A 24,802-nucleotide genomic window follows, 5' to 3' on the forward strand; every position below is an offset into this window, starting at 1 on the left:
GGCACATGAGAGCACATTAGGGCACATGAGAGCACATCAGGGCACATGTCAGCATTTACTTGTCGTTTTCTTCAAAGGCAGAGTAGCGCAGGAAGCGTCTGTTCACTTGTCTCTCATGTCACGCTGCTACTCCCCGACAGCCCCCCCTCTTCTCGTCCATCTCAGATAATGTCACAAGCAAATGGGGATGGACGAGAAGATAGGGGGGGCCGCCAGGGAGTAGCAGTGTGACATGAGAGACAAGTGAACTTATGACAGACACTTCCTGCACTACTCTTCATGCACCTCGATCTACACCCGCGGGCCATTTAAAACCGGTCCGCGGGCCGGTACTTTGAGACCACTGATGTAATGTCTTCTGAATAAACTTTTTGGAAATTCTGACCCTTATGTCACATCCTTGTTTCCAGGGAGGGATATGGTGAATAAGTACCATTCATGTACAGGAAGGAAACCGCCACCATGCGCTTTGTTTTTATCTGCTTGTCAACATGAAAAATACATCTTAGTTTTATTTGTTTTGTGTTTCCTTTCAAAGTCTGATTTCATTCATTTCAATACAGTATTTAACCACTTCCTTACTGGGCACTTAAACCCCCCTTCCTGACCAGAGGACTTTTTGCGATTCGGCACTGCGTCGCTTTAACTGACAATTGCGCGGTCGTGCGACGTGGCTCCCAAACAAAATTGGCGTCCTTTTTTCCCCACAAATAGAGCTTTCTTTTGGTGGTATTTGATCACATCTGCGGTTTTTAATTTTTGCGCTATAAACAAAAATAGAGCGACAATTTTGAAAAAAATGCAATATTTTTTACTTTATGCTATAATAAATATCCCCCAAAAATATATAAAAAAACATTTTTTTTTTTCAGTTTAGGCCGATATGTATTCTTCTACCTATTTTTGGTAAAAAAAATCGCAATAAGCGTTTATCGATTGGTTTGCGCAAAATTTATAGCGTTTACAAAATAGGGGATAGTTTTATTATTATTATTTTTTTTTTTACTACTAATGGCGGCAAACAGCGATTTTTTTCGTGACTGCGACATTATGGCGGACACATCGGACAATTTTTACAGATTTTTGGGACCATTGTCATTTTCACAGCAAAAAATGCATTTAAATTGCATTGGCCCGGATTCAGCTAGATTTGCGCATTTATTACGGAGGCGCAGGGCAACGATTTTGCCCTGCGCCCCCGCAATTTTTTTTGCGCTGCCCTCGATTCACGGAGCAGAAGCTCCGTAAATTGCGCGGGCGCGCCAGCAAAATGCCCGGCGCAAGCGCACGCAATTTAAATGATCCCGTAGGGGGCGGGAATAATTTAAATTAGGCGCGTTCCCGCGCCGATCGTAGAGCGCATGCTCCGTCGGGAAACTTTCCCGACGTGCATTGCGGCAAATGACGTCGCAAGGACGTCATTTGCTTCCAAGTGAACGTGAATGGCGTCCAGCGCCATTCACGAATCACTTACGCAAACAACGTGAAATTCAAATTTCGTGACGCGGGAACGACGGGTATACTTTAGCATTGGCTGCCCCTACTATTAGAAGGGGCAGCCTTACGCTAAACACGCCTACGGAAACGATGTAACTTGCGTACGCAGGGCTCGCGCAACATTGTGAATCGGCGTTAGTATGCAATTTGCATACTATACACTGAGCACAATGGGAACGCCCCCTAGCGGTCATCGCAAGAATGCAGCCTAAGATATGCGGGCATAAGAGCCTTATGCCACGCAGATCTTAGGCTGCAGTCGGCGTAACGAGGTTCCTGAATCAGGAGCACTCGTTACGCCGGGGCAAGTAAGCAATTGCGCTGTGTAACCTATGGTTACACAGGCGCAATTGCTTCTTGAATCCACCCCATTGTTTATTGTGAAAATGACAGTTGCAGTTTGGGAGTTAACCACAGGGGGCGCTGTAGGAGTTAGGGTTCACCTAGTGTGTGTTTACAACTGTAGGGGGGTGTGGCTGTAGGTCTGACGTCATCGATCGAGTCTCCCTATAAAAGGGATCACTCGATCGATGCAGCGCCACAGTGAAGCACGGGGAAGCCGTGTTTACATTAGGGAGCGATCGCGAGGGGGCGGCTAGAAACGAATAGCCGCGCCCTCATCCCGGATCGCTCCCCGCGGGTTACCGACCGCCGCATGTACTGGGGGGGGGGGTCCCGATCGGACCCCCGACCCGCGGAAAGGCGGGGACGTACATGTATGCCCATATGCCTGTACGTGCCATTCTGTGGACGTATATGTACATGCGGCGGGCGTTAACCGGTTAAAAAAAAATATATATATATTTTTACCAACTCAGAGTTTATTCCAGGTGATATGATGTTAGACCTAAATTGACAGCAGAGGAGTGGGAGGATGTTGAGGAAACCGATATGTTCTCAGTCATCTCCTCTAAAGATAAACTCATCCAACCCAAAATCTACCATCAACCTATGAGAATATATTCCCCGCTTGGTTTCGGGCTCTGTGTTTGTGAAGTAGATATCTCATGACATACAGTATGCCATATTTCTGCAATGTTCCATTATCATTTATTATTTTTTTAATCACTTTTATGGCTATTTACAAGAAATGTTAACATTCCTTGTGATCGCAATAAAGCATGACAGGAAGGCCCGGACTGGCCATAGGGCATACCGGGCATATGCCCGGTGGGCCGCATGTCACGTCTCCCCCCAGTGTAACATGCAGGGGGTCCAGAACTGTTATGGGGGTGTCTGTGTAACAAACTGTGGGGGGTTGCTTAATGAAAAGGGGTCCAGAGGTGCAGGGTGCTGTGTAATGTAAAGGGGTGTGGGGTGCTGTGTAATGTAAAGGGGTGCAGGGTGCTGTGTAATGTAAAGGGGTGCAGGGTGCTGTGTAATGTAAAGGGGTCCAGAGGTCCAGGGTGCTGTGTAATGTAAAGGGGTCCAGAGGTGCAGGGTGCTGTGTAATGTAAAGGGGTGCGGGCTGCTGTGTAATGTAAAGGGATGCAGGGTTCTGTGTAATGTAAAGGGGTCCAGAGGTGCAGGGTGCTGTGTAATGTAAAGGGGTCCAGAGGTGCAGGGTTCTGTGTAATGTAAAGGGGTCCAGAGGTGCAAGGTGCTGTGTGATGTAAAGGGTCCCAGAGGTGCAGGGTGCTGTGTAATGTAAAGGGGTCCAGAGGTGCAGGGTGCTGTGTAATGTAAAGGGTCCCAGAGGTCCAGGGTGCTGTGTAATGTAAAGGGGTCCAGAGGTGCAGGGTGCTGTGTAATGTAAAGGGGTCCAGAGGTGCAGGGTGCTGTGTAATGTAAAGGGTCCCAGAGGTCCAGGGTGCTGTGTAATGTAAAGGGGTCCAGAGGTGCAGGGTGCTGTGTAATGTAAAGGGGTCCAGAGGTGCAGGGTGCTGTGTAATGTAAAGGGGCCCAGAGGTGCAGGGTGCTGTGTAATGTAAAGGGGTGCGGGCTGCTGTGTAATGTAAAGGGATGCAGGGTTCTGTGTAATGTAAAGGGGTCCAGAGGTGCAGGGTGCTGTGTAATGTAAAGGGGTCCAGAGGTGCAGGGTGCTGTGTAATGTAAAGGGGTCCAGAGGTGCAGGGTGCTGTGTAATGTAAAGGGGTCCAGAGGTGCAGGGTGCTGTGTAATGTAAAGGGTCCCAGAGGTCCAGGGTGCTGTGTAATGTAAAGGGGTCCAGAGGTGCAGGGTGCTGTGTAATGTAAAGGGGCCCAGAGGTGCAGGGTGCTGTGTAATGTAAAGGGGTGCGGGCTGCTGTGTAATGTAAAGGGATGCAGGGTTCTGTGTAATGTAAAGGGGTCCAGAGGTGCAGGGTGCTGTGTAATGTAAAGGGGCCCAGAGGTGAAGGGGGCTGTGTAATGTAAAGGGTCCCAGAGGTGCAGGGTGCTGTGTAATGTAAAGGGGTGCAAGGTGCTGTGTAATGTAAAGGGTCCCAGAGGTGCAGGATGCTGTCTAATGTAAAGGGGCCCAAAGGTGCAGGGTGCTGGAACCCCACATCCCATCATTAACCGCCGCCACCGCTTCCAGAATAAAAGATCAAAACAGACCTTCGTCGTAAATCGCTAATTTGCATACCCGACGCGGAAAACGCCACCCAGCGGACGCCGAAGTATTGCATCTTTGATTGCATACAAATGGAAATTCTTAGGGGCAGATCCACATACATCTGCGCCGGGTGCAGCGTATCTAAGATACACTACGCCGCTGTAACTTACTTTTTGTTGGTTTAAATTAGGGTTGTCCCGATACCGATACTAGTATCCATATCGGGACCGATTCCGAGTATTTGCGGGAGTACTCGTACTCCCGCAAATACCCCCGATACCCAAATAGAATACTTGCCCCCCCGCCGCCGCCGTGAAGCCGCATCCCGTCGCCATTCGCCGCATCCCCGATGCCGCCGACTGTGTCATACGCCGGGAACATTACAGCTTTGAATAGCTGTAATGATTGGCTCCGCGCATAGACACTCCCCCTCGCTCGGGTGAACTGTCCAATCCCGAGCGAGGGGGAGTGTCTATACGCAGCGCCAATCATTACAGCGATTCAAAGTTGTAATGTTCCCGGCATATTACACAGTCGGCGGCAGCGGGGATGCAGGTAAGTGGGACATGGCTGCATGGGGGGAGACGCTGGATGGGGGCAGACGCTGGATACATGGGGGGGAGACGCTGGATACATGGGGGGGAGACGCTGGATACATGGGGGGGAGACGCTGGATACATGGGGGGGAGACGCTGGATACATGGGGGGGAGACGCTGGATGGGGGGAGACGCTGGATACATGGGGGGGGAGACGCTGGATGGGGGGAGACAATGGCTGCATGGGGGGGAGACATGGCTGGATGGGGGGTGACAATGGCTGCATGGGGGAGACGCTGGCTGCATGGGGGAGACGCTGGCTGCATGGGGGGAGACAATGGCTGCATGGGGGGAGACAATGGCTGCATATTGGGGGGACATGGCTGCATTTGGGGACACATTAAAATAAAGTATCGGTATTCGGTATCGGCGACTACTTGAAAAAAAGTATCGGTACTCGTACTCGGTCCTAAAAAAGTGGTATCGGGACAACCCTAGTTTAAATCCTGAAAGAATTTGCGCCGTAAGTTACGGCGGCGTAGTGTATCTCTTGCGGCATAAAGGAATTCAAATTCGGCGGGTAGGGGGCGTGTTTCATTTCCCCGCGCCGAACAAACTGCGCATGCGCCGTCCCTAAAATATCCCAGGGTGCATTGCTCCAAATGACGTCGCAAGGACGTCATTGTTTTCGACGTGGCGACATGGCGTCCAGCCCCATTCACGGACGACTTACGCAAAAGACGTAAAAAAAAAAATCAAACCGCGAGGCGGGAACGACGGCCATACTTAACATATAGCCACCATATAGCAGCTTTAACTATACGCCGGAAAAAGCTGAACGGAAACGACGTAAAAAAATGCGACGGCCGCTCGTACGTTCGTGGATCGTCGGAAATAGCTAATTTGCATACTCGACGCGGATTTCAAAGGAAACGGCACCCGAGCGGGCGCCGAAAAATTGCATCTAAGATCCGAGCAGCGGCAGCGGAGGATATCGGCAGCTGACGGCACAGGCATCCCAAAAGACCAGGCAGCAGCAGCAGACGGTCATTAAGGAAGAAGTGATGCCTTGGGCCCAGACAGCTAAAAATACAGGTGTGTGCGCTTGGGGGAGGGGCTTCAAGATCTACATGAGACCAGATCGCTTTTACTGGAGATCGCATGGCACTGTACACACCACACCCTATTACACATTTGGGGGTGAGCACTTGATATACGAGCGCGGTCTTGATATACGAGCGCGGTCTTGATATACGAGCATGTTTTGATATACGAGCATGTCTTGATATACGAGCATGTCTTGATATACGAGTGCAATCTTGAATTACGAGCGCAGTCTTGATTTACGAGCGCGGTCTTGATAAACGAGCGCGGTCTTGATATACGAGCATGTCTTGATATACGAGCGCGGTCTTGATATACGAGCACGGTCTTGATATACGAGCGCGGTCTTGATAGACGAGCATGTTTTGATATACGAGCATGTCTTGATATACGAGCGCGGTCTTGATATACGAGCGCTGTCTTGATATACGAGCGCGGTCTTGATATACGAGCATGTCTTGATATACGAGCGCGGTCTTGATATACGAGCGCGGTCTTGATATACGAGCATGTTTTGATATACGAGTGCAGTCTTGATATACGAGCATGTCTTGATATACGAGCATGTCTTGATATACGAGCGCGGTCTTGATATACGAGCATGTCTTGATATACGCGCATGTCTTGATATACGAGCGCAGTCTTGATATACGAGCGCAGTCTTGATATACGAACGCGGTCTTGATATACGAGCATGTATTGATATACGAGCATGTCTTGATATACGAGCGCGGTCTTGATATACGAGCGCTGTCTTGATATACGAGCATGTCCTGATATACGAGCGTTGTCTTGATATACGAGCGCTGTCTTGATATAAGAGCATGTCTAGATATACGAGCATGTCTTGATATACGAGCGCGGTCTTGATATAAGAGCATGTTTTAATATACCAGTGCTGTCCTGATATACGAGCATATCTTGATATACGAGCATGTCTTGATATACGAGCATGTCTTGATATACGAGCGCGGTCTTGATATACGAGCATGTCTTGATATACGAGCATGTCTTGATATACGAGCGCGGTCTTGATATACGAGCGCGTCTTGATATACGAGCATGTCTTGATATACGAGCGCTGTCTTGATATACGAGCATGTTTTGATATACGAGTGGTGTCTTGATATACGAGCATGTCTTGATATACTAGCATGTCTTGATATACGAGCGCGTCTTGATATACGAGTGATGTCTTGATATACGAACATGTCTTGATATACGAGTATGTCTTGATATACGAGCGCTGTCTTGATAAACGAGCGTGGTCTTGATATACGAGCATGTCTTGATATTCGAGCGCGTCTTGTTATACGAGCATGTCTTGATATACGAGCATGTCTTGATATACGAGCATGTCTTGATATACGAGAGCTGTCTTGATATACGAGCATGTTTTGATATACGAGTGATGGTTTGATATACGCGTGATGTCTTGATATACGAGCATGACTTGATGTACGAGCGCGTCTTGATATACGAGCATGTCTTAATATTCGAGCATGTCTTGATATACGAGTGCTGTCTTGATATACGAGCATGTCTTGATATACGAGCGCGTCTTGAAATACGAGCATGTCTTGATATACGAGCATGTCTTGATATACGAGCATGTCTTGATATACGAGCGCTGTCTTGATATACGAGCATGTCTTGATATACGAGCATGTCTTGATATACGAGCACGGTCTTGATATACGAGCGCTGTCTTGATATACGAGCATGTCTTGATATACGAGCGCGGTCTTGATATACGAGCACGGTCTTGATATACAAGCGCGTCTTGATAGACGAGCGCGGTCTTGATATACGAGCATGTTTTGATATACGAGTGTTGTCTTGATATACGAGCATGTCTTGATATACGAGCGCGTCTTGAAATACGAGCATGTCTTGATATACGAGCAAGTCTTGATATACGAGCATGTCTTGATATACGAGCATGTCTAGATATACGAGCGCGGTCTTGATATACGAGCACGGTCTTAATATACAAGCGCGTCTTGATATACGAGCGCGGTCTTGATATACGAGCACGGTCTTAATATACAAGCGCGTCTTGATATACGAGCGCGGTCTTGATATACAAGCATGTTTTTATATACGAGTGCTGTCTTGATATACGAGCATGTCTTGATATACGAGCGCGGTCTTGATATACGAGCGCTGTCTTGATATACGAGTGTTGTCTTGATATACGAGCATGTCTTGATATACGAGCATGTCTTGATATACGAGCGCGTCTTGAAATACGAGCATGTCTTGATATACGAGCATGTCTTGATATACGAGCATGTCTTGATATACGAGCGGGGTCTTGATATACGAGCGCGGTCTTGATATACGAGCGCGGTCTTGATATACGAGCGTGGTCTTGATATACGAGCACGGTCTTGATGCCACCACGAACACCACGGCTGAGCTGCAGGACAAGTCTGTCTCCTGGTCAGTGTGTGTATATCAGGTAGGTCAGTGTATGTTTGTCAGGTAGGTCAGTGTATGTATATCAGGTAGGTCAGTGTATGCATGTTAGGTAGGTCAGTGTATGTATATCAGGTAGGTCAGTGTATGCATGTTAGGTAGGTCAGTGTGTGTATGTCAGGTAGGTCAGTGTATGTATGTCAGGTAGGTCAGTGTATGCATGTTAGGTAGGTCAGTGTATGCATGTTAGGTAGGTCAGTGTATGTATGTCAGGTAGGTCAGTGTATGTTTGTCAGGTAGGTCAGTGTATGTATGTCAGGTAGGTCAGTGTATGTATGTCAGGTAGGTCAGTGTATGTATATCAGGTAGGTCAGTGTGTGTATATCAGGTAGGTCAGTGCGTGTATGTCAGGTAGGTCAGTGTGTGTATGTCAGGTAGGTCAGTGTATGCATGTCAGGTAGGTCAGTGTATGTATGTCAGGTAGGTCAGTGTATGTATGTCAGGTAGGTCAGTGTATGTTTGTCAGGTAGGTCAGTGTATGTATATCAGGTAGGTCAGTGCGTGTATGTCAGGTAGGTCAGTGTGTGTATATCAGGTAGGTCAGTGCGTGTATGTTAGGTAGGTCAGTGTGTGTATGTCAGGTAGGTCAGTGTATGCATGTCAGGTAGGTCAGTGTATGCATGTCAGGTAGGTCAGTGTATGTTTGTCAGGTAGGTCAGTGTATGTATATCAGGTAGGTCAGTGTGTGTATATCAGGTAGGTCAGTGCGTGTATGTTAGGTAGGTCAGTGTATGTATATCAGGTAGGTCAGTGTATGTATGTCAGGTAGGTCAGTGTATGTAGGTCAGTGTATGTATATCAGGTAGGTCAGTGTGTGTATATCAGGTAGGTCAGTGTGTGTAGGTCAGTGTATGCATGTCAGGTAGGTCAGTGTATGTAGGTCAGTGTATGCATGTCAGGTAGGTCAGTGTGTGTATATCAGGTAGGTCAGTGTGTGTATATCAGGTAGGTCAGTGCGTGTATGTCAGGTAGGTCAGTGTGTGTATATCAGGTAGGTCAGTGTGTGTATATCAGGTAGGTCAGTGCGTGTATGTTAGGTAGGTCAGTGCGTGTATGTTAGGTAGGTCAGTGTATGCATGTTAGGTAGGTCAGTGTATGTAGGTCAGTGTATGCATGTCAGGTAGGTCAGTGTATGTTTGTCAGGTAGGTCAGTGTATGTATGTCAGGTAGGTCAGTGTATGTTTGTCAGGTAGGTCAGTGTATGCATGTCAGGTAGGTCAGTGTCTGCATGTCAGGTAGGTCAGTGTATGTTTGTCAGGTAGGTCAGTGCGTGTATGTCAGGTAGGTCAGTGCGTGTATGTCAGGTAGGTCAGTGTATGCATGTTAGGTAGGTCAGTGTATGCATGTTAGGTAGGTCAGTGTATGTATATCAGGTAGGTCAGTGTATGTAGGTCAGTGTATGCATGTCAGGTAGGTCAGTGTATGTTTGTCAGGTAGGTCAGTGTATGTTTGTCAGGTAGGTCAGTGTATGTAGGTCAGTGTATGTTTGTCAGGTAGGTCAGTGTATGCATGTCAGGTAGGTCAGTGTATGCATGTTAGGTAGGTCAGTGTATGCATGTTAGGTAGGTCAGTGTATGTATGTCAGGTAGGTCAGTGTATGTATGTCAGGTAGGTCAGTGTATGTTTGTCAGGTAGGTCAGTGTATGTAGGTCAGGTAGGTCAGTGTATGCATGTCAGGTAGGTCAGTGTGTGTATGTCAGGTAGGTCAGTGTATGCATGTTAGGTAGGTCAGTGTATGCATGTTAGGTAGGTCAGTGTATGTATGTCAGGTAGGTCAGTGTGTGTATATCAGGTAGGTCAGTGTATGTATATCAGGTAGGTCAGTGTATGTAGGTCAGTGTATGTATATCAGGTAGGTCAGTGTGTGTATGTCAGGTAGGTCAGTGTGTGTATGTCAGGTAGGTAAGTGTATGCATGTCAGGTAGGTCAGTGTATGTTTGTCAGGTAGGTCAGTGTATGTATGTCAGGTAGGTCAGTGTATGTTTGTCAGGTAGGTCAGTGTATGTATATCAGGTAGGTCAGTGTATGTAGGTCAGTGTATGTATATCAGGTAGGTCAGTGTGTGTATGTCAGGTAGGTCAGTGTATGTATGTCAGGTAGGTCAGTGTATGTTTGTCAGGTAGGTCAGTGTATGTTTGTCAGGTAGGTCAGTGTATGCATGTTAGGTAGGTCAGTGTATGTATATCAGGTAGGTCAGTGCGTGTATGTCAGGTAGGTCAGTGTATGTTTGTCAGGTAGGTCAGTGTATGCATGTTAGGTAGGTCAGTGTATGCATGTTAGGTAGGTCAGTGTATGTAGGTCAGTGTATGCATGTCAGGTAGGTCAGTGTATGTTTGTCAGGTAGGTCAGTGTATGTTTGTCAGGTAGGTCAGTGTATGTAGGTCAGTGTATGTTTGTCAGGTAGGTCAGTGTATGCATGTCAGGTAGGTCAGTGTATGCATGTTAGGTAGGTCAGTGTATGCATGTTAGGTAGGTCAGTGTATGTATGTCAGGTAGGTCAGTGTATGTATGTCAGGTAGGTCAGTGTATGTAGGTCAGGTAGGTCAGTGTATGTATGTCAGGTAGGTCAGTGTATGTATGTCAGGTAGGTCAGTGTATGTATGTCAGGTAGGTCAGTGTATGTTTGTCAGGTAGGTCAGTGTATGTATGTCAGGTAGGTCAGTGTATGCATGTTAGGTAGGTCAGTGTATGCATGTCAGGTAGGTCAGTGTGTGTATATCAGGTAGGTCAGTGTATGTAGGTCAGTGTATGTATATCAGGTAGGTCAGTGTGTGTATGTCAGGTAGGTCAGTGTGTGTATGTCAGGTAGGTCAGTGTATGCATGTTAGGTAGGTCAGTGTATGTAGGTAAGTGTATGCATGTCAGGTAGGTCAGTGTATGTTTGTCAGGTAGGTCAGTGTATGTAGGTCAGTGTATGTATATCAGGTAGGTCAGTGTGTGTATGTCAGGTAGGTCAGTGTATGTTTGTCAGGTAGGTCAGTGTATGTTTGTCAGGTAGGTCAGTGTATGTAGGTCAGTGTATGTAGGTCAGTGTATGTATGTCAGGTAGGTCAGTGTATGCATGTTAGGTAGGTCAGTGTATGCATGTTAGGTAGGTCAGTGTATGTTTGTCAGGTAGGTCAGTGTATGTTTGTCAGGTAGGTCAGTGTATGTTTGTCAGGTAGGTCAGTGTATGCATGTCAGGTAGGTCAGTGTATGTAGGTCAGTGTATGTAGGTCAGTGTGTGTATGTCAGGTAGGTCAGTGTGTGTATGTCAGGTAGGTCAGTGTATGTTTGTCAGGTAGGTCAGTGTATGTTTGTCAGGTAGGTCAGTGTATGCATGTCAGGTAGGTCAGTGTATGTAGGTCAGTGTATGTTTGTCAGGTAGGTCAGTGTATGTAGGTCAGTGTATGTATGTCAGGTAGGTCAGTGTATGTATGTCAGGTAGGTCAGTGTATGCATGTCAGGTAGGTCAGTGTGTGTATGTCAGGTAGGTCAGTGTATGCATGTCAGGTAGGTCAGTGTATGTATATCAGGTAGGTCAGTGTATGTAGGTCAGTGTATGTATGTCAGGTAGGTCAGTGTATGTATGTCAGGTAGGTCAGTGTGTGTATGTCAGGTAGGTCAGTGTATGTATGTCAGGTAGGTCAGTGTATGTATGTCAGGTAGGTCAGTGTATGCATGTTAGGTAGGTCAGTGTATGCATGTCAGGTAGGTCAGTGTATGTATGTCAGGTAGGTCAGTGTATGCATGTCAGGTAGGTCAGTGTATGTATGTCAGGTAGGTCAGTGTATGTATGTCAGGTAGGTCAGTGTATGTATGTCAGGTAGGTCAGTGTGTGTATGTCAGGTAGGTCAGTGTGTGTATGTCAGGTAGGTCAGTGTATGTATGTCAGGTAGGTCAGTGTATGTAGGTCAGTGTATGCATGTTAGGTAGGTCAGTGTGTGTATGTCAGGTAGGTCAGTGTATGTATGTCAGGTAGGTCAGTGTGTGTATGTCAGGTAGGTCAGTGTATGTATGTCAGGTAGGTCAGTGTATGTTTGTCAGGTAGGTCAGTGTATGTATATCAGGTAGGTCAGTGTATGTATGTTAGGTAGGTCAGTGTATGTATGTCAGGTAGGTCAGTGTATGCATGTTAGGTAGGTCAGTGTATGTATGTCAGGTAGGTCAGTGTATGTATGTCAGGTAGGTCAGTGTATGTATGTCAGGTAGGTCAGTGTATGCATGTTAGGTAGGTCAGTGTATGTATGTCAGGTAGGTCAGTGTATGCATGTCAGGTAGGTCAGTGTATGTATGTCAGGTAGGTCAGTGTATGCATGTCAGGTAGGTCAGTGTATGTATGTCAGGTAGGTCAGTGTATGTATGTCAGGTAGGTCAGTGTATGTATGTCAGGTAGGTCAGTGTGTGTATGTCAGGTAGGTCAGTGTATGTATGTCAGGTAGGTCAGTGTATGTATGTCAGGTAGGTCAGTGTATGCATGTCAGGTAGGTCAGTGTATGCATGTTAGGTAGATCAGTGTATGCATGTTAGGTAGGTCAGTGTGTGTATGTCAGGTAGGTCAGTGTGTGTATGTCAGGTAGGTCAGTGTATGTAGGTCAGTGTATGCATGTTAGGTAGATCAGTGTATGCATGTTAGGTAGGTCAGTGTATGCATGTTAGGTAGGTCAGTGTGTGTATATCAGGTAGGTCAGTGTATGCATGTCAGGTAGGTCAGTGTGTGTATGTCAGGTAGGTCAGTGTGTGTATATCAGGTAGGTCAGTGTATGTATGTCAGGTAGGTCAGTGTGTATATCAGGTAGGTCAGTGTATGCATGTCAGATAGTGGTGCATCGGATCACCGTTGATCCGTGATCCTAACTGTTCACCCCTTTCGGATCGGCACACTATGTGATCCGCGGATTTCCGCTGCGGCCATAGCATTAGGAAAGGCTGTGGCTTCGGCCTAGCTCCGGAGCTGCGGCCATCTTGGTACACCCGGCGGCGGCCCTCCTCTCTGTTTACAGCCACAGAGGAGGAGGAGGAGCCTGCACTCGTAGGACACACACACCGCTGTCTGAGGTCTGTAAGGGGGACTGGGAGTCATACTGATGAGGGGTCTGCACTGAGGGGATACTGTGTGTACTACTGGGGGGTGTCTGCACTGAGGGGATACTGTGTGTACTACTGGGGGGTGTCTGCACTGAGGGGGGGTTACAGTCTGTACTACTGGGGGGTGTCTGCACTGAGGGGGGGATACTGTGTGTACTACTGGGGGGTGTCTGCACTGAGGGGATACTGTGTGTACTACTGGGGGGTGTCTGCACTGAGGGTGGGTTACAGTCTGTACTGGGGGGTGTCTGCACTGAGGGGGGGTTACTGTCTGTACTGGGGGGTGTCTGCACTGAGGGGGGTTACAGTCTGTACTACTGGGGGGTGTCTGCACTGAGGGGGGGTTACTGTCTGTACTACTGGGGGGTGTCTGCACTGAGGGGGGGTTACTGTCTGTACTACTGGGGGGTGTCTGCACTGAGGGGGGGTTACTGTCTGTACTACTGGGGGGTGTCTGCACTGAGGGGGGGTTACAGTCTGTACAACTGGGGGGTGTCTGCACTGAGAGGGGGATACTGTCTGTACAACTGGGGGGTGTCTGCACTGAGGGGGGGGGGGGTTACAGTCTGTACAACTGGGGGGTGTCTGCACTGAGGGGGGGGGTTACTGTCTGTACTACTTGGGGGTGTCTGCACTGAGGAGGGGAGGGGTGTGTCTGTACTGGGGGTGTACTGCTGGGGAGGGCCTGCACTGAGGTGGGGAGGGGTGTGTCTGTACTGGGGGTGTACTGCTGGGGAGGGCCTGCACTGAGGTGGGGAGGGGTGTGTCTGTACTGGGGGTGTACTGCTGGGGAGGGCCTGCACTGAGGTGGGGGTGTTTGGATCCGTTGCACCCCTAATGTCAGGTAGGTCAGTGTATGTATGCATGTCAGGTAGGTCAGTGTATGTGTCTCAGGCAGGTGGGGTTGTGTGACCGCTAGGGGGCGCTCCCATTGTGCTCAGCGTATAGTATGCAAATTGCATACCAACACCGGTTCACAATGTTGCGCGAGCCCTGCGTACGCAATTTACGTTGTTTCCGTACGGCGTGTTTAGCGTAAGGCTGCCCCTTCTAATAGCAGGGGCAGCCAATGCTAAAGTATACCCGTCGTTCCCGCGTCGCGACGTTCGAATTTTACGTAATTTGCGTAAGTGATTTTTTGAATAGCGCTGGACGCCGTTTACTTTGAAGCAAATGACGTCCTTGCGACGTCATTTGCCCGCAATGCACGTCGGGAAAGTTTCCCGATGGAGCATGCGCTCTACGCTCGGCGCGCCTAATTTAAATGATACCCGCCCCCTACGGGATCATTTACATTAGGCGCCCTTACGCAGGGCAAGTTTACACAGCGCACACGCAATTTACGGAGCTACTGCTCCGATAAAAATCTCAGCGTTTCAAACGTATTCTCACATCACTTCTGGTGTTGCGTCAGCCTCTCACACTCCCTACGCCGTTACGTCACACCTCGTGACTTCTTCAGGGGAGAACTGGGACATTAACCACTTCCCGCCCGGCCTATAGATCGATTTACGTCCAAGTGGTTTTGAAATCCTGACAGGACGTTCCAGAACGTCCTGCAGGATTTCATGCCGCGCGCGCCCGTGGGGGCGCGCAGCGCGGCGATCGGTGGTGCGGGGTGTCAGTCTGACACCCTGCATCTCCGATCTCGGTAAAGAGCCTCCGGCGGAGACTCTATACCACGTGATCAGCCGTGTCCAATGACGGCTGATCACGATGTAAACAGGAAGAGCCGTTGATGGCACTTCCTCACTCGCGTCTGACAGACGCGAGTAGAGGAGAGCCGATCGGCGGCTCTCCTGACAGGGGGGGTTCGCGCTGATTGTTTATCAGCGCAGCCCCCCCTCGGATCGCCACACTGGACCACCAGGGAAGGGCAAAATAAATAAAAAAAGCCTGCAAAAAAATTAAAAAAGATGCCAATCAGTGCCCACAAATGGGCACTGACTGGCAACCTGGTAAAATCAGTGCTGCCCCACCGTGTCCATCAGTGCCACCCCAGTGTCCATGAGTGCCACCCCACAGTGTCCATCAGTGCCACCCCACAGTTCCCATCAATGCCCAGTGCCCACCTATCAGTGCCACCCATAAGTATCCATCAGTGCCACCCATAAGTGCCGCCCATGAGTGCCCATCTGTGCCGCCTATGAGTGCCCAGTGCCGCCTATGTGTGCCCATCAGTGCCGCCTATGTGTGCCCATCAGTGCCGCCTATGTGTGCCCATCAGTGCCGCCTATGAGTGCCCATCAGTGCCGCATACCAGCGCCGCCAATCAGTGCCACCTCATCTGTGCCCGTTAGTACTACCTCATCGATGTCCATCAGTGCCATTTCATCGGTGCCCATCAGTGCCCGTAATTGAAAGAGAAAAACGTATTTACAAAAAAATTAACAGAAAAAAATAAAAACGTAATTTTTTTTCAAAATTTTCAGTCTTTTTTTAGTTGTTGCGCAAAAAAAAAAAATCGCAGAGGTGATCAAATACCACCAAAAGAAAGCTCTATTTGTGGGGAAAAAAGGACGCCAATTTTGTTTGGGTACAGTGTAGCATGACCGCGCAATTGCCATTCAAAGTGCGACAGTGCTGAAAGCTGAAAATTGGCCTGGGCGGGAAGGTGCGTAAGTGCCCCCCGGTATGGAAGTGGTTAAGTTTTGACTGTTGCTTATTCACAGCTTTACACTTTTTCTCTTCTGCTATTTTTATTAGCACACTTTATTTTTTTTACAGAGGAAGAGAGTTTTTTTTAGTGTTATTACTTTTTAGCGCAAGATCGCTTTTATCTGTATGGTGAACACTGTTAGATTTTGCTGCTTTTTAGATATCTATCACTCTTTTTGAAGTATTGATATTCCATTTTTACTCACTACCGCGAAAAAGACTCATTCACGTTTCACACAACCCCCACCGCCCAGCCAAAAAAAAAAAACCTGCGCCACTCCAGAAAACACGGGGGCACAAAGGGTTATTAACTCGTTGCCGACCAGCCGCTGTCGTTATACTGCAACAGATTGTCTCTCCTGCGTGAATCGCGCCGTAGCTGTACCAATCTTCTTACTTCGGTATCCTCCTCAAGCGTCAACCCTGGCTTGGCACTCCGGATACTCAAGTGTCACTCACCTGGCTGGGTCCCTAGCTTGGCACCTGCTGATGTTTCCCGATTCTCTGCCGTCCCTGGTTGGCGAGAATACTGCTCCGGTACTTGCTTCAGCTGCTCTCTTGCTTCTGGATAGGCCAGATGTGACGGGATAGGCCCAAACTCCGGTCTAGCAGCCCGGGCAGCACAACACACGTCCATCCAGACAGCCGTCCAGGTGGCACAGAACCCCCGATCACCTGACTCCACCCAAATATATAGGTTCTCCCAGCAGGCCAAGGGATTTAAGAAAACCCCTGCCCACGATCTATATGGTGGGGGGGGGGGGAATCAGGACCTCCTTCTTTCTGTTAGTAATACCTCCAGTGAATTAAATATCGATTTAGAGGGCTCGAGACCTCCTTCTGATGATCCATCTAGTGATATCTAAAGATCTATATCAGGGGTCCTCAAACTTTTTAAACAGGGGGCCGGTTCACTGTCCCTCAGACCGTTAGAGGGCCGGACTATAAAAAAAAACTATGAACAATTTCCCAAGCCCCCCTCACCATTGTAAGCCCCTCACGATCATTGCAACCCTCCCCCTTCATCACTATAAGCCCCTAATTGCAAGCCCCCCCTCCCTCACAATCATTAATTGCATCATCATCAAAATCCCCTCATTGCAAGCCCCCCCCTCGCTATCATCATTGTAAGCCCCTCATTACAAGCCCCCCCTCACAATCATTAATTGCAAGCCCCCCCCAATCATCATTACATCATCATCATCAGCCCCTCATTGCAACCCCCCCTCACCTTTGCAAGCCCCCCTCACCATCATCAGCCCCTCATTGCAACCCCCCCCTCACCATTGCAAGCCTCCCCACCTTCATCATTACATCATCAGCCCCTCATTGCAAGCCCCCCCCCCCACCATCATCATCAGCCCCCCCCCCACCATCATTTCATCATCATCAGCCCCCCCCCCCACCATCATCATTATTATTATTACATCATCATCAGCCCCCCTCCCCACCATCATCATCATTACATCAATATCAGCCCCCCTCACCATCGTAAGTCCCTCACAGCACTCTCTCCGTACTGTGCCACTGCTCACTCAACTGCTGTGACGGTCCCGCTGCGTCACAGTGTTGGCAACAGTTCTGGCGCGCTGTGATAAATGTCCCGCCCTCCTCCTCCTAGACCAGCTTGTCTGATAGACAGAACACTCGCGCTATCACACGAGCTAGTCTAGGAGGAGGAGGGCGGGACATTTATCACAGCGCGCCAGAACTGTTAACACTGTCATCTCCGTGACACAGCGGGATCATGTTCGACTCGAACCTTGTATGTTCGATCGTTCGTCGAAATACGAACAAAACAGGTAGTTCACGCCAAATTCGAGTTACGTTTCACAGACCATAATTCACTGTGGCTTCGCTGGCTGATGATTAGCCAAGCATGCACTATGACCCGCATGCTTGGCCAATCACAGCTTGCAAAAAACGGAGAGCCATAATTGGCCAAAGCCAAGGTGGCTTTGGCCAATTATGGCTCAGGGGGTTTAGTACACGCCCCACACTATAAAAGGCCGCCTGCAGGTCGGCCTTGTGTAGTGGGTTGCGGTGGTTAAGAGAGGACAGAGAGAGTGTCACTTTTTGCAGGTAGATAGAGCAAGCAGGCTAGTCAGTTAATGTTACAGTGTGTAGAGGATATATATACATCCCAGGTGTTGTACATATATTTATACACTGTATAGTTTAGCTAAATCAGTTCTTCCTAATTCTTCCGTGGTTTATTGCCTGTGTCCTCTGTAGTTTGCATCTAAAGATACTTGGTGTGTACTGGCCGTGTGCTCTGTAGTTTGCACCTAAAGATTCAGGAGCAGTGATTTTAATGATGCTTAAATAAAAAAAATGAAAAATTCCTTTAAATATTGTACCTGCTGGGTGTCTTTGAGAACCCGGGTCTTGCCCGAGGGAACATGTATCAATGGAAAAAAAGTTTTAAAAATGGTTGTTTTTTCAAGAGTCCTGAAAAAAACGATCGTTTTTAAAACTTTTTTTCCATTGATACATGTTCCCTGGGGCAAGACCCGGGTTCTCAAAGACGTTTTACGACAATAAATTAAAATTAGTGCTTTTGAATTCGAACGTTCGAGTCCCATAGACGTCAATGGGGTTCTAAATGTTCGTGCGAACGTTCGGTCCGTTTGAAGGTTCTGGTGCGAACCGAACGGGGGGGGGGGGGGGGTGTTCGGCTTATCCCTACTCATCCCTCACAAAGCATATTCCCTTTATGTCACATAGGAAAGTTAGATGGTGATTTTCAGTAGTGTAGTGTTCTTTTGTATTCATGCGATAGGTTACGCCAGGATACTGACTCACCAAATGCAAGAGATGCATATGTATTTTTTTTACAGTCCCTTGAAGCTAAATTGCCAAATCAACACCCCCTGACTGAACTGCGGTCACTTTACAACCACTTCCTGACTGCATACACTCCAGCAACTGCTGCATCTCATATTCCCAGGTAGGTTTCTGGGTGGTGCCAACCGTGGATCATGCCTATGCAATGTGCATCAGCACAGCCACTTGTAGTCTCCAATGGGACAGTGTATGACGGTGACAACTCAGAACAAACGAGAGATAGAGAAATAAATTCCTGCACAAGGACCTTCATAACAGGACCACAAAATATAATTTTAATAAATAACTTTTACAATTACATTGACATAATAAAGCTTACAGGATATTGTACAATTCACTTGGCAGTAATCTTCCCTGTAGTCCTAATCTTTCCGTAATGCTAGTTCTTGGTGTGGGCCATACTCTAAAGCTGGGTACACACTATAAAAAAATTGGGTGAATGATCGTTCAATTTTCTTCCATGTTTTACAGCAAGTCAAACCCGAGGATGGTACTTATTGTACGAAAATTCTTAACTGACATAGGATTTTTTTATTATTTGATGGAGAAACAATACACATTAACCACTTAAGCCCCGGACCAATATGCTGCCTAAAGACCCAAGGGGTTTTTACAGTTCGGGACTGCGTCGCTTTAACAGACAATTGCGCGGTCGTGCGACGTGGCTCCCAAACAAAATTGTCGTCCTTTTTTCCCCACAAATAGAGCTTTCTTTTGGTGGTATTTGATCACCTCTGCGGTTTTTATTTTTTGCGCTATAAACAAATATAGAGCGACAATTTTGAAAAAAATTCAATATTTTTTACTATAATAAATATCCCCCAAAAACATATATAAAATTTTTTTTCCTCAGTTTAGGCCGATACGTATGCTTCTACCTATTTTTGGTAAAAAAAAAAATCGCAATAAGAGTTTATCGGTTGGTTTGCGCAAAATCTATAGCGTTTACAAAATAGGGGATAGTTTTATTGCATTTTTATTTTTTTTACTACTAATGGCGGCGATCAGCGATCTTTTTCGTGACTGCGACATTATGGCGGACACTTCGGACAATTTTGACACATTTTTGGGACCATTGTCATTTTCACAGCAAAAAATGCATTTAAATTGCATTCTTTATTGTGAAAATGACAGTTGCAGTTTGGGAGTTAAACACAGGGGGCGCTGTAACATTTAGGGTTCACTTTGTGTGTGTTTACAACTGTAGGGGGGTGTGGCTGTAGGACTGACATCATCGATCGAGTCTCCCTAATAAAAGGGATCACTCGATCGATGCGCCGCCACAGTGAAGCACGGGGAAGCCGTGTTTACATACGGCTCTCCCCATTCTTCAGCTCCGGGGAGCGATCGCGACGGGGCGGCTATAAACGAATAGCCGCGCCGTCGTCCCGGATCGCTCCCCGAGGCTTGCCGACCGCCGCATGTACCGGGGGGTCCCGATCGGACCCCCGACCCACGTCAAGCAGAGGACGTACCGGTACGTACATGTGCCTGCCTGTGCCATTCTGCTGACGTATATTTACATGAGGAGGTCGGCAAGTGGTTAAACGAAAAGCGTTAGTTCTGCTCTCATACAATTACAATTTTGGAATTTGTCCCTTCGGAAATGTTCGTTTGTAAAGTCTAAATCAGATTGTGTACACCACATAAGCCTAAGTCTAGCCATCTTGGATGTGGGTCATACTCTAACCCTAAATCTAACCCTCTCTGCTGTGGGCCATACTCTAATGCCGCGTACACACGATCGGATCTTCCAACAAGAAAAGTCCGATTTGAGCTTTTGGTCGGAAATTCCAACCATTTGTAGGCGCCATCCGACTTTTCCTGTCAGAATTTCCATCAACAAAAATTTGAGAGCTGGTTCTCAAATTTTCCGACGGAAAAAATTCCAAATCGGAAATTCCGACCCTTGCTCGGAAACAATTCGACACATGCTCGGAAGCATTGAACTTCATTTTCTCGGCTCGTCGTAGTGTTGTACGTCACCGCGTTCTCGACGATCAAAAGTTCGGAGAACATTTGTGTGTATGCAAGCCAAGCTTGAGCGGAATTCCGTTGGAAAAACCATCTAAGGTTTTTCCGACGGAAAATCCGACCGTGTGTACGCGGCATGACCCTAAATCTCACTCTCCCGTCTGTGAGAAACACTCGAACCCTAAAATCTAACCCTCCCTAACCAACCTCTACGTAATTTTACTTCCCTTTAGGCCTCGTACATACGACCGAACATGTATGCTGAAACTGGTCCGCGGACCAGTTTCAGCAGACATGTTCGGTTGTGTGTACGGCCGACCGGACCGGATTCCCGGCCGAACGGACAGGTTTCCAGCGGACAAATGTTTCTTAGCATGCTAAGAAACATGTCCGCTGGAAGCCTGTCCGTCGGACATGTTTGGTCGTCTGTATGACTCACCGGACATGTCCGCTTGGCCGAAAGTCCTCGCATGCGTCGAAGTGATTCGACGCATGCGTGGAAGCATTGACCTTCCAATGTCGCGCACGTCGCCGCGTCATCGTCGTGGCCACGTCACCGCGTATCCTGTCCGCGGGGAATTTGGTCTGATGGTGTGTACAGCCATCAGACCAAATGATCCCAGCGGACATGTGCCGTTTAAAGTCCATTTCTTAGCGAAATTTAGTGTCCATTCTCAAATGCACTTTGTGTACGCTTGAGGCCATGCACCTCCACGGCTATCAAATTGGAAGCAGTGGCTGTGTCCATGCAGCCGTGTCCCAATTGACATGTATAAGACTGCTTGCACAGGGATGGAATGCATGGAACCCCTGTGCTATTCCTGAGTTGGAAAATACAGCCATGACATGTGTGTACACTGCAGTAGTGTGAAGGAGGCCTAAAGAGCACTCATCTCCAACGGCCCACTCTGAATCTGCAGGATATGGCAGGGTTTGACAAATTTGCTTGGAATCTAGGAGCCAGCTAAAAAAGTTGGGAGCCAGGAACGCACCCCGTTCCGCCGAGCTCACGCGCAGAAGCGAACGCATACGTGAGTAGCACCTGCATATGAAAGTGGTGTTCAAACCACACATGTGAGGTATCGCCGCGATTGGTAGAGCGAGAGCAATAATTCTAGCCCTAGACCACCTCTGTAACTCAAAACATGCAACCTGTAGATTTTTTTTAAACGTCGCCTATGAAGATTTTAAAGGGTAAAAGTTTGTCGGCATTCCACGAGCGGACGCAATTTTGAAGCGTGACATGTTGGGTATGAATTTACTCGGCGTAACATTATCTTTCATAATATAAAAAAAAAATGGGGATAACTTTACTGTTGTCTTATTTTTTAATAAAAAAAAAAAAGTGTAATTTTTTCCCAAAAAAGTGCGCTTGTAAGACCGCTGCGCAAATACGGCGTGACAGAAAGTATTGCAACGATCGCCATTTTATTCTTTAGGGTGTTAGGATAAAATATATATATATAATGTTTGGGGGTTCTAAATAGAGAAAAGAAGATGGCAGTGAAAAGAGTGAAAAATTACATTAGAATTGCTGCTTAACTTGTAATGCTTAACTTGTAATACCAACGGCCGCCACCAGATGGCGCCAGCTCACACATTTGGTGGTAATAACTTGTAATACCAACGGCTCACCACCAGATGGCGCCAGCTCACAAAAAAAAAAAGTCGCCAGGACCCTATTTCTAGTCGCCATGGCGACCTGGATTTGTCGAGCCCTGGGATATGGTATAAGGTTCAGGAACTCTGAAAACAGCTTCCTTCATTCAGAAGTTATAGCTGGTATATTGTCTGTGTGGACTGTTAACGCAATACATTTTTCCACGTGGGGTTCATTACTTGTGGTCACCAGTAGGAGTTATTAGATGTTTCATAATGTGCTGTTCTAGGGATATCTTCCTCATTTCACCATGAATATGGCTGCCACCCAATGATCATTTTTTTTTTAGGTAAAACATTTTGTGACTATTGTATCTCTTCCGTGTTATGAGTTTTCCTGTGATAAACAAAAGCTGAGCGCGTCGTAAAACATTTTCCACATTCCGAACACGAATAAGGCTTCTGCCCGGTGTGAGTCCTCTGATGACCAACAAGAGCTGAGTTTGTGGTAAAACATTTCCCGCACTCCGAACACGAATACGGCTTCTGCCCGGTGTGAGTCCTCTGGTGATAAACAAAAGCCGAGCGCGTCGTAAAACATTTCCCGCATTCCGAACACGAATACGGCTTCTGCCCGGTGTGAATCCTCTGATGGTCAGCCAAAGCTGAACTAGTAGTGAAACACTTCCCGCACTCCGAACACGAGAACGGCCTCTCGCCGGTATGGGTTCTCTTGTGGTTAACGAGAACGGAGTGCGTAGTAAAACATTTTCCGCACTCTGAACACGGATACGGCCTCAGCCCGGTGTGAGTACTCTGGTGTTTGACAAGCGCCGAACTGGTAGTAAAAAATTTCCCGCACTCTGAACAGGAATACGGCTTCACCTCAGCGTGAGTTCTCTGATGTTGGAGAAGACGGGCATTTGTTTTAAAGCATTTTCCGCACTGGGAACAAAAAAATGGCCTCTCGCCCGTGTGAACCCGGAGGTGGTAAGTGAGATTGGACTTTTGGCTGAAACATTTCCCACATTCTGAACACACATATGGGGTTTCTTCGGGGTCGACTATTTCTTGATTGATTTGGCACAATTTCCGAAGAAAACATTTCCCGCACACAGAACATGGCTCCTCCCCGGTATAAGATCTGTGGTGTACGGTGAGAGTTTCATACCTGGTCAGGAATTTCCCACAAATGTAGCATGAAAACTTTTCATCCCCTTTGTGATCGGTGGAGTGATTGAGAAAACTCCTCCCATGTATAGAAGGGTTAGATAAAAGATTTGCACTGGGAAGGACTGGATGGGAATTCGGGGTAATGGGTTTTCTTCCTAGAGAACTGGATGGGCCGTAATTTAGGAGACGTTCCCCCATGTCATTACTGATGTGTTGTCCATCTGGGAAAAATAAGAGATGGAAGAATAATATAAATAGTTAAGGAGGAACTGCAGTCTGCTCACATAATTTGTTATAAATTCATCTTTGCCATTCTGAAGCTTCCCTGCAACTACCATGCATATTATTTTATATATACTGCGATTCTGTACTTGACAAATATGCTGCAGAAATCTCTCACATCTTCAACCTCTCCCTCTCCTCCGACACCTTTCCTTCCCTGCTCAAACACGCGCTGGTTACCCCCATACTTTGACCCCCTACAGTCTGGCTTCTGTCAACAACACTTCACTGAAACTACCCTACTAAAACTTACCAATGACCTACTAACTGCTAAAACCAATGGCCCTTACTCCATACTCATACTCTTAGACCTCTCTGCTGCCTTCGACACAGTTGACCACCTGCTCCTCCTCAGCAAACTACACTCCCTGGGCCCCTGTGATTCTGTTTTATCCTGGTTCTCCTCCTACCTATCTCAGGGCACTTTCAGTGTCACTTACAACTCCATCTTCTCTGGTCCTCTTCTCGTTGGGGTACCCCAAGGCTCCGTCCTTGGGCTCCTCCTATTCTCGCTTTATACCTCTTCCCTGGGCCAGTTAATAACCTCCCATGGCTTCCAATACCACCTTTATGACGACGACACCCAGATCTATCTCTCCACTCCTCAACTCACCCCCTCGATCTCCTCGTGGATCTCAAACTAACTGAATGACAAATCGGTATGGATGTCACACCACTTTCTCAATCTCAATCTTTCTAAACCTGAGCTTATTATATTTCCTCCTTCCCGGTCCCCCATGACTTTACCATTAAGATCAACAACAAAACCACTGGGCCCTCCACACATGCCAGGGTGCTGGGGGTAATCCTTGACTCGGACCTCTCCTACAGCCCCTACATCCAATCACTGGCTAAATCCTGCCGACTCAACCTCCGCAACATCTCCAGAATTCGACCCTTCCTGACTAATGACACCACAAAGCAACTTATTCACTCCTTGATTATTTCCCCTCCTTGACTACTGCAACTCTCTCCTTGTGGCCTACCCTTACGCAGGCTATCCCCCCCCTTCCGTCTATTATGAATTCTGCTGCTAGACTAATACACC

At 47.6% G+C, this 24,802-nt stretch overlaps 1 protein-coding gene across 1 annotated transcript in view; it reads right to left on the bottom strand.

Moving 5' to 3' along the window:
- Positions 1-24,802, bottom strand: part of LOC120910478 (oocyte zinc finger protein XlCOF8.4-like) — a 78,788-nt gene that overhangs the window by 27,949 nt on the left and 26,037 nt on the right. The window contains exons 8-9 of the mRNA XM_040322235.1: positions 22,667-23,693; positions 22,550-22,620 (exon numbers count right to left, since the gene is read on the bottom strand). Of these exons, the coding sequence (XP_040178169.1) occupies positions 22,550-22,620; positions 22,667-23,693 (1,098 nt within the window). The remainder of the gene's footprint in view (positions 1-22,549; positions 22,621-22,666; positions 23,694-24,802) is intronic.

The sequence above is a fragment of the Rana temporaria genome, chromosome 8, assembly GCF_905171775.1.
Source record: "Rana temporaria chromosome 8, aRanTem1.1, whole genome shotgun sequence".
NCBI lineage: Eukaryota > Metazoa > Chordata > Amphibia > Anura > Ranidae > Rana > Rana temporaria.